This window comes from Pleurodeles waltl, chromosome 3_1 (genome assembly GCF_031143425.1).
Source record: "Pleurodeles waltl isolate 20211129_DDA chromosome 3_1, aPleWal1.hap1.20221129, whole genome shotgun sequence".
In the NCBI taxonomy this organism is placed as follows: Eukaryota; Metazoa; Chordata; class Amphibia; order Caudata; family Salamandridae; genus Pleurodeles; species Pleurodeles waltl.
This window is the reverse complement of record NC_090440.1, coordinates 614243570-614261718: the sequence shown is the minus strand read 5'-3', so window position 1 is coordinate 614261718 and position 18149 is coordinate 614243570. Positions and strand designations below refer to the sequence as shown.

Sequence of the window (18149 nt, the reverse complement as noted above, 5' to 3'; positions counted from 1 at the left end):
CCCCACCTCTTTGTCTACAGAATCCCACTCCTTCTTTCTTCTCAGTGTGTCCCTGAATACTTTCGATCTGTCTCCTCCCACCAGATCTTGCATGTCTGTTGCATCAGCAGACAAATCAGGCTTCTTTCTCTGTGGTGGACCATGTTCTACCCTTGGTCACATCTCTGTATCATTCCCACTAGCGCAACCCACCAAAAGACCAGTGGTGGCTACGCGGTTCTTTGCTGCAACAGTTGAGGATGCTCCCGATGCAAACTGGAGCCTCCATTTTATTTTGCCAGTATCCGAGAAGCCCAATGCAGCTATTCCCCTACATCTGCCTATTCACACTCACCCCTTCATCACGACCCATAACAGGACTTTTTGGAGGTATTTTCTGCACTTTTTGATGCGGGGGGCAGACAAAAACTGCTGCTGCAACCCCTTCTGCAGACGTTAGCACCTGCCTGGCCCTCTGGGGGACCCATGCCCTGATCAAGACCCCTGATCTAGCGATTATCCAGTCTTCCCTCCCTGCATCACGGAGTGCTATAAGCACTCCAACAACTATATCTTATCTTGTTCCCTCACCATTTGACAATACCACCAGCACCCAATATCTACGCTGACCACTATCCTCAAAGGCCCCAATCAGCAGTATCTACCACAAAGGTACGGTTCCTGGCTCTTTTCTAATGGGAGAGGACTCTTCTCATCTTGCCCTGTCACTCAATGTCCATTAGCCCTACTGACACCCTCCCCATCTACTAGTACCTGACCTGATTTTGCAAGTTCCTCCCACCTGTTGGAGTAGCCCAGAGGGTGACCTTTCAATGTTGCTTCCTCCACTCCAAGCACCCAGTGTGCTCAGGCCTCACAGAATGTGACCAGCTCAGTTGATCACTGTTAAAGCGTGCTTGGTCCTGATTAGTATGTGTCTAAGACAGCACATCTGGCTTTGGAGGGGGTTCTCAGACAACAGGGAAATGCAATTGATTTGTTGGCAAACCAGTGTGCCTGTGGAAAGAGGCAGTGCAGATACTGACTCCTGTCGAGGTAACATGACATGATGCCATTATTTTGATTTCATTATCAGGCTAAAGACCACGTCATATAATTTCCCTGTGATGTCATCTTTATGCTAATTAACAATTTTGAAACCTAAATTCACTCAGAGATCTCTGCCCTTGTTATGGATTGGCTAGAAAAATAGCGCTGGACAGAAACCAATGGAAGAAATAAGCATATGACGTTTCTTGATGTCTGCAGGCAGCATGAAAACGACAAGTTAAATTAGACCAGGCACAGTAGAAGCCATTTACATTACAGCGAAATGGGCTATTTTACCGTACATGTGGGGTGAGAGTTTTTAAGGTCTGAGGTTAGCCAAGACCTTTGGATTTTGCTAGAATGATGTGTCAAACTCATTTTAATGTCCCCTTCAACTATTGGCTAACTTCAGGGTGGTGCATTCTGTTTTACAAGGAGCATATCAACACACAAAGTGGATCCCTTCAGTGACAGGGGCCACTATAACAATGTGTGTTTTTGAGATCAAAAATTGTTTGCTTTTAGCTAGTGTATTTTTTTTATGAGGGACTGACAGCTCCTAGATCAGTCAAGTCTTACAATAACGATGACGAAACAAAGCAAGCATTAACAAAATCCAAAGGCTAGAATTGAACTCCAAACATAATGGATTCGCCAATGCGTGCTGTATAACTCCACCGAATCTGGTGTTGTTGCCCAGGTGGTAAAAATTACAGCCTGCCTCCCTGGCCATTTATTTTGTGCAATGAAGTTCCACAATAGTCCCTATTCCAAGAAGAGCAGATTTATCGGGGGTCAAGGTTTTAGTTTGCATCATGCCACTAGACGCATTGTGTCCAACTCAAGTGAGGGTGGTCAGTGGTAGGTCATGAAGGCAGGAGGAGAAAGCAAACAGAATTCGTAAAATACACTTGTTTCCACTCAGTGCCCTACTCTCTTATACTCTGTAACAAATAGAAGGTTGTGACAGATGTCACCTGGTGGCAAGATCTGTGCTGCCCCTTATTCCACCCCCTGCATTTTGTTCTATCAACGACCATGCAGTGCTGTTTTTTCTTTTATTAAAAATACACGAACACAAAATAAACAAGCATAGGCAATCATAGGCAAACCAGTAGATCTGGTGTTTGGCTCCCAATTTTTTTTCTGGCTTCATCAACACTTGCTTTTTTTTGGCATGATTTTTGTAAACTTTGTTATCGGGGGAGCTGCTGTGTGCTCACCCGCAACAAGCATTTTCAATGCAACGGGTCTTGCATTTGCTCGAGTTAGAGCTGTTAGCGGTGTAAAGAAAAAGAAACTGAGCAGGATCGCACTATGTAAAATGCTGCGCGATGGCGCTGCGTGGAAAATAAACCGGTAAAGTAGCCCAGACCCCAGGCTCAAAACATCGAGCCTCGTATGTTTCTAGTAGTTTACCGGTGCTGTATAGGTGGGCTAAACACCGGAAAAGTCATGAGGTATGCATGCATTACACAAATGAAAGCAAGTGGATTTTAAAAGGCAAGCCCACACACCAATGTAAGTGACTGACGTGAAATGGGTGTGGTTTGAAGCCCAAAAAGAGATTACTGAATGGACTGAGCGCTTTGCGCTCACCCATAAAAAGATTGGCTAAAAACAATATTATTTTGTGTTCTCAAAAAACACACATTGTGCTAGAAAAGGGAACTACTTCGAATGCGGAGGTGCTGCTTGAGAAAGTAAGAAATGCCATAACTCGCTGCGAAGCTAGTCAGTGTCTTAAGTGCCCATACTGTATATTGTAGTGCGTGGAAGAAAAATGCAAATGTTAGTACATAATATATAGAATTTCAGTAAAATCAAAAGGTCTTGGCTATTAATACTTCTAAACACTTCTCGAGCTCCTGCTGATTTGAATTTTGCCTGCCTGTGTTACACTACGTCTCAGGATATGCAGGGAGCAGGACCAGAAGTGTGTCGGTAAGAGTCCCCCAGAGGTCTGAGAAAGTGTCTCCCCACGTTTGAATAGCTTGGCAGTGTCAGCTACAAATTCTCTTGTCAGTTCTGCCTTCAATGCATCGTATTTCAAAATCAGTGAAAAATGCTTCTGTAATAAATTAAATTCATCTAGTTATTTGAATTAAATTATATCCCTTTTTCCACAGGATGGGTCCAGTCAATTCAGACTAGCCGGTGTTAATTCCCCTACCATTGAATTGAGCGGTGCACTGGATTATGATGTTTTTACACATGCACAGTTTCTACTCTACGCTCGGGTGAGTCTGACTCCTGGCAGAGGAGTATTGGAGACCATTTCTATATGCAAATTCCTTGTTAATATTCTTTGGCAAAGCCAATAGGCAGGGCCGTAGCTTAAGGGAGGGTGTTAGGGGTGTTACTTGTACCCTAAGGTAACTATAACTCGTGCCCTCACCATGCATCAATAATTTTACTGCAAATGTTACAGTGATATTATCAATGATGTCATAGAAGATGTCATGGATGATGTAATATCTGGGGTACATAGAAGTGCATGGCGAGGGCGTGAGTTATAGTTACATGAAATAATTCTAACTATAATAGCTGAATTTCTATGGTTTTGTGTGTGTAAAATCTGGACCTAACTATAACATCCCTTTAACCTTTGTTTTTTTTTAGTGAGTTCGTAGCTTTTTTTTTCATTCTATGTCATAAGTATAACGTCCCTGTAACTTTTGTTTTTTTCAGTACGTTTTTAGTGTTTTTTTAAAATTAAGTAAAATGCCCATAGCAATGCACATTGAGGGGGTGGGGGAGTTGGACACAGTGCCTGACCTGGCATTGTACTGCCCTCACCCAAGCCTGCTCCTCCTGCCCCCACCTCCTCCTTTGCAATCCATTGTCTTGTTTAGGCTCTGTGCTTAGCTTGCTGTCCCTAGCCTCTTTCCCCCTGTAGTCCGATGTGTGTGTGGTTGCCCCTGCTCCCTCCATTTTGCTCACCATGTCCCATGGACCTGCCACTGCCCTTCCTATCTACTCTGAGTGTTCTGTTGAACTGCCACTGCTCCTCCCACCTTACAAGTATGGTCAGATGATTGCTGCCTGTCCCTGCCACCTCCACCCTGCCTGCCCCAGTCCATGCCCTTATCCCCTTCTTCCTGTCCTCCATTTTACTGCCACTTCTTATTGCCCTCTATGCTCTATTGTGCTGCAACTGCACATCCTGTCTACTTCACTTGGTCTGTTGTGAATCTCCTTCCCTGCCGTCCCTTGCCTGTGTCCAGCCCCTACCATCCCTTCTTTCCTCCATGGTCCTTTGTGTATGCCCCACACTCTTGCACACCATGGCTGTTGTGCTGCCACTAACCCTCCCGCTTGCCATGCATGGCCTTCTGTGCTGCCACAGCCCCTCCCACCTGCCCTTTGTGGTCTGCTTGCTGCCCCTAACCCTCCCACACCTTTCCTCCATTGTCTGTGTTTATGCCACTATAGTCTCACTGTTGCCCTTCATGGTGTGTTGTGACTCCAGTGCCCATCCTGTCTGCTGCGGCTCCAGGCCTTCCTCCTTCCCCCACCCTCCTTTTTCTATATGCGTGCCCCTATTCCCTCCATCCTGCCTTGTCTGGTTCGCTGTCATGCCCCTGCCACTCCCCCCTGCCCTTCATGGGCTCTTATGCTGCAGTTTTCCCTTCTGTCTGTTAGGAATTGCCAGCTTTCTGCCCTTGCCTCATTCCCCTCTGCTCTCTGTTGTCCATGTGCATGGCCCAGTTCCCTCTCTATTGCTTTCTGTGGTCCGTTGTGCTGCACTGCCATCCAGCTTGCCTTGTGTGTTGTATTGTCCTCCTGCAACCCCTGACGCCTGCCCTATAAGGTCAGCTTGATGCCCCAGCCCCTCTCCTTCCTGCACTCTGCTATCCAAATCCATGTCCCTATCCCATTCCTCCTGCTGTCAGTGATCCATTGCACTATACTTGCCAACATTGTAACTTAGTACGAAGGATATTTTGATAAAAAAAAAACTGGGGAATTGATTGCCCATTGAGTTACATTGAAAAAGAGGAAATTAGGCAGGAGACAGATAAAATAAAGCACTCTTGGGATTAAAAACTTCGGGAGTGTCCTTCCTGAATCAGGTCTGTTGGCATGTATGGTTGTACTGCAACTTCCTCTTCCTTCTGCCCTGAATGGCCTATTATAATACCACAGCCTGTCTTACCTGTCCTGCATGGTTTGTTTGTTGCCCCTGCCTCCCTTTCCCCTGCCCTCCATGGCCCCTATGGAAGTTGCCACTGACCCTCCCACCTGCCGTCAATTACGTGTCCCTGACACCTGCCTCCCCACAGTATTCTAATGAACAGCTAGATTGCTAATATTCTATATTTATTACAAAAGTGCGGAACACCTGTTGTCATCTTGATGTAATTAAACTGTAATACCTAAAGAATTTCCTTTCGAAATTATAAAAATGGGTCTTATTACCATAGAAATTATGGTTGGTGTTCTAAAAAATTAAAATGAAGATATATTTTCTGAGTTCTCAAATAGTGAAAAAACACTTTTAAATTATTTGCTATCTTGAGGTTCTTTATCCATGTGATCACCTAATTATATGCTGTAGTTAGAGGAGAGAATGGAGTGTTGCAGCCAGAGCTGCAGACTTTGCAACTGGGAAACCAGGTTTGAGTTCCAGCGTCTGCTCGACATCCTGTTATTCTGGTCAAATCACTTAGGGCCTCCTTATGACTTTGGCGGTCTTTTGGGACGACTGTCGCAGTGGTGGCTTCCAAAAGACCGCCATGTTGGCAGTAATCCAACTGCCATGTTAAGAGCCACAAACTGAAGACTGCCAGAGGACAGTAAAAAATCCGACACCGTCAGGACACAGGGTGGCGGGAAAAAGGCAGTCCCACCACCACTGCCAGGCCGACAAAAATCCACCCTCCAGATTACGAGCCACAAATCAGCACAGCAGTTCTTCATGGTGGAAAATCATTGCTGTGCGAACCGCTGTGGTCAGAAACCACTACTGTCAGAATACATCGCCACATTGGACTTTTTGAATACCCCATACCTGATACACATACACACACCAGACACATCTACTCACTGCACTATATAACACACCCCCACACAACCCACAATGCTTTGAAACAAAAATGACAATCACATACACCAAGAGTAGGCAAAAATTGACAGACACCACCTTTAAACTATAGGCCCAGATACACATCTCACTCAGCACACACCACACAACTGCACTACCAACACAATACACACATAACAAGCATGTACAAACACCACAAGCGTACATCACTCACAACCCAACCCCCTCCCCATCAATCACCCAACACTGCACCCTTACACACACAACACCCCCCCACCATCAACACAACCACTACCATATCTCCACAAAAGCACCCACAGTTCACAGACGACGAGTTGAGCATCATGGTGGATGAAAATGTCAGGGTAGAGACACAACTCTTTGTAGCACTGGTAAAGCAAATGTTGATTGACAGGAAAATGGAGTTGTGGCAGAAAATAGTCGACAGGGTCAACTCAGTAGGCAACCATCGACGCACATGGGAGGACATCAGGAAAAGATGTAACGACCTACGGGGTAAGGTACGTTCCATGGCATCACAACACCGGATCGCTGTGCACACGACTGGCGGTGGGCCCCCACCTACTCCCCCACAGTTCACATCTTAGGGCAGAAGGTCTTGGACATTCTGCATCCCGAGGCCCTGACTGGAATACCTGGGTGACTGTACTCTGGTAAGTACCTACAACTTCCATGTCACACACTTGTTGTGTCCTGCATGCTTCCTCACCACCCAAATACTCCCCAATTCACTGAATGTCTCACTACACCTCTCATCGATTCACCTAATGCCCCTCTCCATGATGCCACATCTCCACCCAGCCCAACTGCCCACACAGCCATTGGCAAAGGAACTGATAGCATTGGCTAATCACTACGACTCCCACAATGCACTCACCCAAGTATGTGAAAACCTGGAATGTGCACATCACATCACATCTCTTGCATGTATGACTATTGTACTAGCTATACCAACTAGATGGTGCGACTGAGGACCACTACATGGCAATGACAGTAATGCAATGGCACAGCACACTGGCAAACAAGGCTAAACACAGCTAGAGCTCTGAGACTAATCCAAATGGCCACTAATCCAGAACCTCAACCCTGAAATGGATTGACCAAGGTATGGAAAGTAAGATGGCAGACTCCAGGTACATGCACAGCATGCATAGACAGGAAATTTAAGCTTGCATACTCACATACTCTTCTCCCACTGGGACACCATGGTGCAATGTCCATGCATTTCATGTGACATCTAGCAAGCCTGACTAGTCACTAGGTAACAGTGCTGAACAGTCATTTGAACTATCAGACAGTACCTGAACCCATCCGCAGTGCTATATGTACCAAACCTGAAAGACAGCACCCAACATGGAGTATCATACACGTCATAGACTACTGTGTATCACCAATGGTATGCTGTGCAGCATCTGTCATTGTCATTGCTTCTGATAAAGAGATTACCAAACAAACTTACTATATTTAACTCTGTCTCTCACTCCATCCACAGGTACCCTTGCCAGTGCCACCATGGAGAGGATACCAGAGACTGCCAGCCCACCTCAGGATGAAGGCCCCAGTGAGGACAACACGCCTGGATGTCTGGACACTGATGACCTACCTGGCCCTTCTGGGACACCTGGTCAGTCCACGACTCCCTGCCTCACCCTACCCACATCATTTCCCCCCAACCCTGTGGCATCAACATCACCTCCAACCATTCGTCCCCAAACCTGTATCCCAAGGACTGTTCAAACTATTGTGTGCCCCACAGTACAGGGACCTGAGTCGACCCTTCACACCCCAGACAATGAAGGTCTTGCAGACACTGGGAATGGGCACACCATGCCAGGGGCACAGGCACCTGGGGGCAAGAGGCATGGGAGGGAAGCTGTGGGCCAGAGGATAGGGTCCCCAATGGACTCAACTGACCAGGAAGCCACCTCCCAAGTCCTGGGAGCATACTAACAATCCCAGGACAGGATGGGCTAGATTATCACTATGTTGGGGGAAAATCAAAGGCTGCGGAGGGAATACCATCAGGAGGTCATGCAGCAGTGACAGGCCCACAATGCCCCATGGCCTCCATTGCAGGGGTGCTGAGGGACATCAACACCAACCTGCATGCTTCCTCCACCCACCATCAGACCCCTTCTGCTAGCAACTTGACATCTGAGCCATCTAAATCAGCTGCAGCTAGTGGAATGGAGGGCCTCCCAGAGGAACCACAGCCCTCACTCCCCCCTCCCTCTGTAGCTGAAGAACCCCCCTGCAAATGTGGATGTCCACTCAGACATCCAGCTGGAGCAGATGCCAAGACCAAACCCACTGCCCGGAAGAGAGCCTCTCCTGATTTGTCTCCCTTGTGTGCCACTGAGACACCCTGTTGACTGTTCTGAGACATTACTCCATTTTCCAAAGGCACATGGATACTGGACCTGTGCAACCAACTGCTGTAGCACCTACTCTGATGATTCCATTTAACATGACCTCACTCATTACCATTTCTTTCCATATATGCACCTTTATTTTCACTATCACTATCATGAAATGCACAAAAAACACTATGGAGCACAGCTACTGTATATGTGTCTTTAATAAAACATCAACAAATGTCATGCTTGCCAACTGTGCCCCCCTACATCGAACAGCCAGTGCAATGGACAGCAGAGGGAGCCACCCTCAGTAGGAGACACAGTGCAACAGATATGTCCCAGGACAGATGTCAGAGAGGTAGAAATCCAGGAGCACACCAGAGTGTAGTCAGTGTTCTTACCTGTAAAAAGACTATGACAGTGAGTACCATCAGGATGGAAGGCATGGTGCCACACAAAGCACATATGCAGGTCACAGATGTCGTGCCAACTGTAGTATACCTCCTAAGCAGGGGCCCCCAGATGTAACCTATACATCACCAGTCACAGAATATTCACACAAATCACTTTACCAGCCAACTGTCATGTACAACCCACATTTCTGTAATCATTTACCAATGGCTTATGCCTATGAATGCTTCAAGCCATTGGTAGTAGAGGCACAGATTAATATACCACAGTCAGTGGGTGAAATGGCATGAGAACAGGAGAATGCAGCAAACAGAGCTCAATAATGGTCTGTCCATTTGAGAAGTGAATGTAGGACACTGCAGTGAGAACACATGTTAGAGATGAAATACTGTAACTGTGCACTTTACATTCTATCAGTCAGCTTCCAAAACTCACACATTAGGACAAGACCACATTACACCCCCACTGATAAATCAAGTCAGGAGGACTATTGTCATCAATTATTGTGGACATACAAGACTTGAAAACCCCCACTCAACATACCTGTATGTCAATGGAAGTATTGATTGTTGAGCTCAATCCTAGAATCAGCTGCACCTTCCTCCTCTGTCTCCTCATCAATTGCCAATTCAGCATTTTCATTTCCTCCCCCTCATCAGCTAGCATTGGTATCTGAGGTCTGAGGGCTATATTGTGGAGACTGGAGCAGGAAATGATGGTTTGGCATTCCTTTTGGGGCGGGTAGAGGAGGTCACCGCCAGATAGATCCAGGCACCTTAATCTGGCCTTCAGGAGGTGAAATGTTTGCTCGATTACACGCCTTGTCCTCCAGTGGGCCTCATTGAAATAGAATTCCCCTTCCGTGGCAGGGTACCTCACTGGTGTCAACAGCCAAGGAAGGTTAGGATAGCCAGAGTGTACTGTGTGCACATATGTAGGACCAGTGAAATAACAGGTACAGCGACTGGCTAGATTCTGACTACAGTTGCCATAACAGTGAAACACATTAATGTGCATACATCCCAAGGAGCCAGGCCCTCTGTGTGTAGCCGTGCCATCATGTGTGGGACATTGCTGTACCTCAAAAGGTAGAAGTTATGCACAGATCCTGGAAACTTGGCTGTGATTTGTGAGATGTACTGGTCTGCCAGACACACCACCTGAACATTTATGGAGTGGTTCATATACAACTGTTCATTGGCACTGGGAGAGATCAGGACTACATGGGTGCCATCAATGGCCCCTACCACATGAGGAATGTGTCCCATATCATAAAAGTCTGCCTTCACATAGGCCAAGTTTGCACATTGGGAGAACCTGATGTGGCTATCCAGGTGCTTTGACAAAGCACACCAGACTGAAAATGGGCTGAGACATCCCTACTGTTAAGGCCAAAGTATTCTGAAAGGAGCCTGTGGCAAGAAAGTGTAGCACTGACAAGACTTGTACTGTGGAAGGGATGCAATTGCTCTAACTGTGTACATAGATCCATGATGGTCTGACGATTCAGACGATATGTCTGGATTACATGCCTGTCCTCTATGGTTGCAAGGTCATCTAGTCGACGGTATACTGGTGGTTGTCTCAATCTCCTCACCACAGGATATCTAGGTTGAGAGGAGAGAATGTACAATGAGTAAAGCAGTAGGCACATGTAAGCAGCACTTTTTAAAATAGCACACATCTAACACTGTACAGGATGTGTTGCACTGCTGACATATACAATAACAACCATGCTGATGTGCATTGGACAACTTCTTTGCTGCACACTGGCATACATGTAAGTCGTATTGAACATATGTCACATGTGTAATTGAACATATATGGCTGATTGAGCTGTCCTGCACTGATCAAACAATACTTATTGGAAACTCTCAATATAGAGCCCTAGCCTATGTGCCTTCGAGTATCTTAACATGGCTACCAACAATTATACAGCCACATCATGTCATTGTGTCAAGAATGCCACAAATTGAAGCACTACCATAATGGCCCAACAGAGGCTTCCACCGCCATTTGGGCAAATATGTGTATGGCGCACTTATATTGGCACATCCATCAATCGTCTGTTGTGCTGTAGGGAACAGTTGGAAGTGACCTAAGCCCCCTGGCGAATGTCGTCATGGCGGTAGGCGGTCACAAACGCCGTGTAACTTGTCATTGGTCAACATTGCTGCCTGTGGCGGACTGGGGCCAATGGCAATGACAACTGGAGGTAACGGTCCTGTACAAGGTGGCCCTGACTGACATTTTCTGCAGCCTTACTTAACGGCAAGACCTTCACGTTCTAAGCTGCTGTGTACTGCCTCTGGGAGCCATCAAGCCACGTCCTGTAGGTGATAGGGCCCCTGTCTTCACACCAGAAAAGTTGGAGAAGCTAGTGGAGGAGGTTCTACCCCTGTATGGACAGCTGCATGGGGCACCAGAGGAGCAGGTGAGTCCAATACCATAGTCATGTGTGACATTGATTCGGGCAAGTGTACCAGTGAGGGAGTTTATGCATTCAGAGGGCATAAAGTGAAGGCATGTGAGCAGAGAGGGTGGGTATGTGTGGGCACTTGCTGGTTCTTGTGTATTCTCCATTCCAGCTGGTATGGTGCCAGTGTGCATTACTTTCTCATTTTGTCTGTGTCATCCATGCAGGTGAATGCCCATCAAAGAACAGGATCTGGCGTGCCATCACCAGGCAAGTGCGGAGCCTGGGGGTCCACAGCCAGCAGAGCACCCATTGTCGCAAGTGGTGGGAGGACCTGAGACGCTGGGCCCAGAAGACAGTGGAGGCCCAGCTGGGGATGTCCTCCCAAAGAGGGAGGGGTGCCCTTTGGACCCTGACCTCCCCCTAATGGCCCGCATTTTAGCAGCGGCCTACCCTGAGGTGGATGGGTGTTTGAAGCAGCACAGCAGCCACAAGAGGGTGAGAATGACTGTATCCTGGTACTTGGCTCTGGTTGTATGGTGTTTGCTGCCTCACTGTAGCATCTGTGACAATGTAGTAAGTGCAACATGAATGTAGACTAGTGGACATCTGTAGTTCCCACCCGGCCTGAGTATTAGTTATAGATGTGGCTTCATGGTTTGCTAACAGTAGATTAACATCTCCTGTAACAAGACATCTCCGTGTCTGCATGTGGAGATGGTGAAGTGAAATTTCCACATGTGTGACTCCTTCCTGCCATTTTTATGGATGTGAGGTTGTGTATCACCCTACCCATTGCGTATGGCCTTGTCCATTCATCAGCATTGGAGCATTACTGGATCTAAGGTCTCTGTCCAGGGAAGCAGCCTGAAGTTTAGAGGGGCAGGGTGGGAGGACGGGGTAGTTTTAGGTTTTAGGTGTGGGGTGGAAGGTCCTGGTAGTTTTAGGGGTGGAGGGGTCAGGGGCATCACATGCTGGAACCATGCATGCCAGTTCACACATGCCTTTACCAGGAATGCCTTTACAACTAAAAATCGTTAAGGCATTTGTGGTAAAGGCATTAGTGGTAACAGCACTGTCGTTGTTCCAACCGTGTTGTTCAGGCATGCGTGGTTCCAGCATGCTTTGTTCCGACATATTTTCATCCAGGGAAGCAGCCTGAAGAACGATGCGGGAACAACGAGGGTCGTTGTCCAAGAAAGCAGAACAACGCTTTCCTTAACAGCGACCCAGTTTCCCTCTGCCTTAACCACGCATGTCCGGAACAACGAACATGGGTGGTTAAGGCAGAGGAAAACAGACTCCGGATCGGAGAGGACATGGTCAGGTAAGGTGGTAGGGTTAGGGGGTAGTTTTAGAGGTGAGGTGGGGTGATTTTAGTTTTTAGGGGCAGGGGTGGGTGGGTGTTGGGGTAATTTTAGGTTTTGGGGCAGGTTGGGGGTTGCGGTAGTTTTAGGGGGATTGGGGTGGTTTAGGATTTAGGGGCAGGGTTGCAGTAATTTTAGGGGCAAGGCTGGGGGGTTGGGGTGGTTTGGGGTTTTAGAGGCGGGGTGGGGGGTTGCGGTAATTTTAGGGGCAGGGTGGGGTTTGGGGTGGTTTTAGGGACGGGGTGGGGGGTTGCGGTAGTTTTAGGGGCAGTGGTGGGGGGTTGGGGTAGTTTAGACTTTAGGGGCAGGGTGGGGGTCGGGTAGTTTTAGGTTTTAGGGGCCGGTCGGGGTAGTTTTAGGTTTCAGGGGTGGGGTGGGGGGTCGGGATACTTTTAGGTTTATGGGGCAGTGGTGGGGGGTTGGGGTAGTTTTAGGTTTTAGGGGTGGGGTTGCGGTAGATTTAGGGGCAGGGGTGGGGGTTTGGGTTCTAACATAGTTTGAACAGTATCCAAAGAAAAGAATCAATACATTTGCTTAGAGTACTTGCTGTCTATGTCATCCCTTCACTCCCCTCCTCCCTAGTTCCCATCTCTCTCTACATTAGCACAGCAGACTTTACCTTTTGTCAATCTTGGAGTGAATATGGCAGAAAGCAAAGTCTCCAGGGAATATCCATGGCCCACTCAGCAATTAGTGCCTCCTGTGCACCAACACATTTCTCTTACGGTGTGCCTCTTTGTGTGGAGCTGCAAACTCCATCTGGAGCCCATCTCTGCTACCTATCAGCGAATAGCTGACGCAGATTAAGCAGGGAACAACTAGAAAACACCCAGGCCTTTGAAGAGATGGAGGTGCTGTGCCCATTGCTCTTGAGTGAGTTAAACCTTCTCTAAAGAATAGGTGAGCGTCCCTCATCATAGTTCGAAATTAAAGATGCAACTGTACATTACAGCAAAAAGTGATTCTGAAAAGGGGTAGAGCCCTTTCCCCATCCAGTTGATACGCTCCTTTTTGGCAGCCATTTTGCATCTTCACTTTTGGTAGTATGAAATAGTTTGGTGGTAGTGCAGCATTTTTCTTCACTAACCCCTTCATTTAACAGCACACAGATGATCCCTTTTCACTCAAGACTACATTGAAAAACGAAACAACTTAAGAGGCTTATGGAAGCAATGAATGGCTCCTATCAAAGGTCTACCAGTTCTATGTTGAGGATTATAACTGTATAGGCACAACAAGAATTGAGTATAATACAGGTGTGGAAACATCAGAATGGAACACACAAATGTGTTGATTTATACAGTTGTAGTATTGACCAGATCACGTCGAAATTATTTGTGCATTCTAGGAGTACAGTCTCAAAAATCAAGGTACAATGAAAACACATGGAACAAATTACTATGTTCACAGAAACCATGGGCACAAGAGGACAGAAACACATTCCAAAACAACATTTATTTGGGGACGTATTGTTTGTCACATGATGACTGGCAGAGCTAGGTATGTTGTTTTAGTGTATATTTATCTGCAGGGTTTTTTCATTTAAGGTATGAGAACAAAGTTTCAGAGGTGTAGAGTGTAGGAAAGTACCATCTTGCCTGGCATGTTGCCCCCATATTTCACTGTATATATGTTGTTTTAGTTGTATGTGTCACTGGGACCCTGCCAGCCAGGGCCCCAGTGCTCATAAGTGTGCCCTGTAAGTGTTACCTGTGTTATGACTAACTGTCTCACTGAGGCTCTGCTATCCAGAACCTCAGTGGTTATGCTCTCTCATTTCTTTCCAAATTGTCACTAACAGGCTAGTGACCAATTTCACCAATTTACATTGGCATACTGGAACACCCTTATAATTCCCTAGTATATGGTACTAAGGTACCCAGGTTATTGGGGTTCCAGGAGATCCCTATGGGCTGCAGTATTTCTTTTGCCACCCATAGGGAGCTCTGACAATTATTACACAGGCCTGCCACTGCAGCCTGAGTGAAATAACGTCCACGTTATTTCACAGCCATTTACCACTGCACTTAAGTAACTTATAAGTCACCTATATGTCTAACCTTTACCTGGTAAAGGTTGGGTGCTAAGTTACTTAGTGTGTGGGCACCCTGGCACTAGCCAAGGTGCCCCCACATTGTTCAGGGCAAATTCCCCGGACTTTGTGAGTGCGGGGACACCATTACACGCGTGCACTACACATAGGTCACTACCTATGTGTAGCTTCACAATGGTAACTCCGAACATGGCCATGTAACATGTCTAAGATCATGGAATTGCCCCCCCAATGCCATTCTGGTATTGGGGAGACAATCCCATGATTCCCTGGGTCTCTAGCACAGACCCGGGTACTGCCAAACTGCCTTTTCAGGGGTTTCACTGCAGCTGCTGCTGCTGCCAACCCCTCAGACAGGTTTCTGCCCTCCTGGGGTACAGCCAGGCTTGGCCCAGGAAGGCAGAACAAAGGACTTCCTCAGAGAGAGGGTGTTACACCCTCTCCCTTTGGAAAAAGGTGTTAAGGCAGGGGAGGAGTAGCCTCCCCCAGCCTCTGGAAATGCTTTCATGGGCACAGATGGTGCCCATTTCTGCATGAGCCAGTCTACACCGGTTCAGGGATCCCCCAGCCCTGCTCTGGCTCGAAACTGGACAAAGGAAAGGGGAGTGACCACTCCCCTGACCTGCACCTCCCCTGGGAGGTGCCCAGAGCTCCTCCAGTGTGCTCCAGACGTCTGCCATCTTGGAAACAGAGGTGCTGCTGGCACACTGGGCTGCTCTGAGTGGCCAGGGCCAGCAGGTGACGTCAGAGACTCCTTCTGATAGGCTCTTACCTGTGTTGCTAGCCTATCCTCTCACCTAGGTAGCCAAACCTCCTTTTCTGGCTATTTAGCGTCTCTGCTTTGGGGAATTCTTGAGATAACGAATGCAAGAGCTCATCAGAGTTCCTCTGCATCTCTCTCTTCACCTTCTGCCAAGGAATCGACTGCTGACCGCGCTGGAAGCCTGCAAAACTGCAACAAAGTAGCAAAGACGACTACTGCGACCTTGTAACGCTGATCCTGCCGCCTTCTAGACTGTTTTACTGGTGGTGCATGCTGTGGGGGTAGTCTGCCTCCTCTCTGCACTAGAAGCTCCGAAGAAATCTCCCGTGGGTCGACGGAATCTTCCCCCTGCAACCGCAGGCACCAAAGAACTGCATCACCGGTCCTCTGGGTCTCCTCTCAGCACGACGAGCGAGGTCCCTTGAACTCAGCAACTCTGTCCAAATGACTCCCACAGTCCAGTGACTCTTCAGTCCAAGTTTGGTGGAGGTAAGTCCTTGCCTCCCCACGCTAGACTGCATTGCTGGGAACCGCGTGTTTTGCAGCTACTCCGGCTCCTGTGCACTCTTCGAGGATTTCCTTTGTGCACAGCCAAGCCTGGGTCACCAAGCTAACCTGCATTGCACAACCTCCTGAGTTGTCCTCCGGCGTCGTGGGACCCTCTTGTGCAACTTTGGGTGAGCTCCGGTTCACTCCACTTCGTAGTGCCTGTTCTGGCACTTCTGTGGGTGCTGCTTGCTTCTGAGTGGGCTCTTTGTCTTGCTGGACGCCCCCTCTGTCTCCTCACGCAATTTGAGACATCCTGGTCCCTCCTGGGCCACAGCAGCATCCAAAAACCCTAACCGCGAGCTTTGCAGCTAGCAAGGCTTGTTTGCGGTCTTTCTGCGGGAAAACACTTCTGCACGACTCTCCACGACGTGGGACATCCATCCTCCAAAGGGGAAGTTTCTAGCCCTGGTCGTTCCTGCAGAATCCTCAGCTTCTACCATCCGGTGGCAGCTTCTTTGCACCCACAGCTGGCATTTCCTGGGCATCTGCCCACTCTCGACTTGATCGTGACTTTTGGACTTGGTCCCCTTGTTCCACAGGTACTCTCGTCTGGAAATCCATCGTTGTTGCATTGCTGGTGTTGGTCTTTCCTGCAGAATTCCCCTATCACGACTTCTGTGCTCTTTGGGGAACTTAGGTGCACTTTGCACCCACTTTTCAGGGTCTTGGGGTGGGCTATTTTTCCAACACTCACTGTTTTCTTACAGTCCCAGCTACCCTCTACGAGGTCACATAGGTTTGGGGTCCATTCGTGGTTCGCATTCCACTTCTAGAGTATATGGTTTGTGTTGCCCCTATCCCTATGTGCCCCCATTGCATTCTATTGTGACTATACATTGTTTGCACTGTTTTCTATTGCTATTACTGCATATTTTGGTATTGTGTACTGAGGGTACTCACTGAGATACTTTTGGCATATTGTCATAAAAATAAAGTACCTTTATTTTTAGTATATCTGTGTATTGTGTTTTCTTATGATATTGTGCAATTGACACTAGTGGTACTGTAGGAGCTTCACTCGTCTCCTAGTTCCGCCTAAGCTGCTCTGCTAAGCTACCTTTTCTATCAGCCTAAGATGCTAGACACCCCTCTACACTAATAAGGGATACCTGGGCCTGGTGCAAGGTGTAAGTACCCCTTGGTACTCACTACAAGCCAGTCCAGCCTCCTACATAGAGAATAGATCAGATTTGAGAAGCCTGTAGAAATGAAAATGAGACACCATTCTCCTTACAGAGACTGCGAAGAATTCCTGAGGTCCACTCCCAAATAAAATGGTGAGCAACTGTTCTGCTGCGCTCCGATGTCATGAAATTGAGCCAAAAGCTATCCAGAATAATGTAGATTTAATTAGGTATTTGTGTTGAGAAATTCGTTTTTCAGTCATTTTATTATTTTGTTGTAAAATGATCCATGAGTCATATGAGTATCTGGAAGACTGCCACCATTATTCACAGGATCCAACTGGAGAAAGGTGTAATTCTATCTCTCACCACACCTACCAATGACCACATATGGAAATATATATGAGGGCCAGTGGTAGAAGCTGAGAAAGGGGATTAGAGAAGGAGAGAAAACAGAGGACCCAGCCACTTCTACCTCATCACTTGGCTGGTCAATGAAACCCGTGGAATGTAGTACATTCCTATACAACAAAACTAAGTCTTAAGTGTTCTGATTAGATATACCTGCAGTCTATCTCTGTGTAACACCTCTCTGTAGTTCAACATGAAACTCAAAATTCCTAAAAACTAAACATACGAACAATAAGTATCTCAAAAGTGACACTTGCAAACACATAGCTCTTTCTAAGCGTATTGTAAAAATGTATTACAGTATCTGATGAAATTCTGTAACCTGAAAAGATAATCATATGTCATCAATACACTACTGTCCCTAAATCAAAACAATGATAGAACAGTCACTGGTATTCTTTGTATATTTCCCCAGTTTCAATAGATTAAAAATAGTTCAAGTTCGAAGTAATTTAAGAATACAACTTTAAAGTTTTCACCATAACTCCATAGTGAATGAAATCTCAATTTCAGTCATTTGAAAATAGTCGAAGTTCAAAGTTACTTTTCTTCAACAATAGGATTTCAAGATACTTCTCCGTGAGGCAACACTCATCAGTAA

The 18149-nt window shown here is 47.0% G+C and overlaps 1 protein-coding gene across 6 annotated transcripts in view; it reads left to right on the top strand.

Annotated features, from left to right (window-relative positions):
* CDHR5 (cadherin related family member 5) overlaps positions 1 to 18149 on the top strand; it is a 440889-nt gene that overhangs the window by 193105 nt on the left and 229635 nt on the right. For all 6 annotated transcript variants that reach the window (XM_069223085.1, XM_069223084.1, XM_069223083.1 and 3 more), the window contains exon 6: positions 3159 to 3269. In XM_069223085.1, the coding sequence (XP_069079186.1) occupies positions 3159 to 3269 (111 nt within the window). The remainder of the gene's footprint in view (positions 1 to 3158; positions 3270 to 18149) is intronic.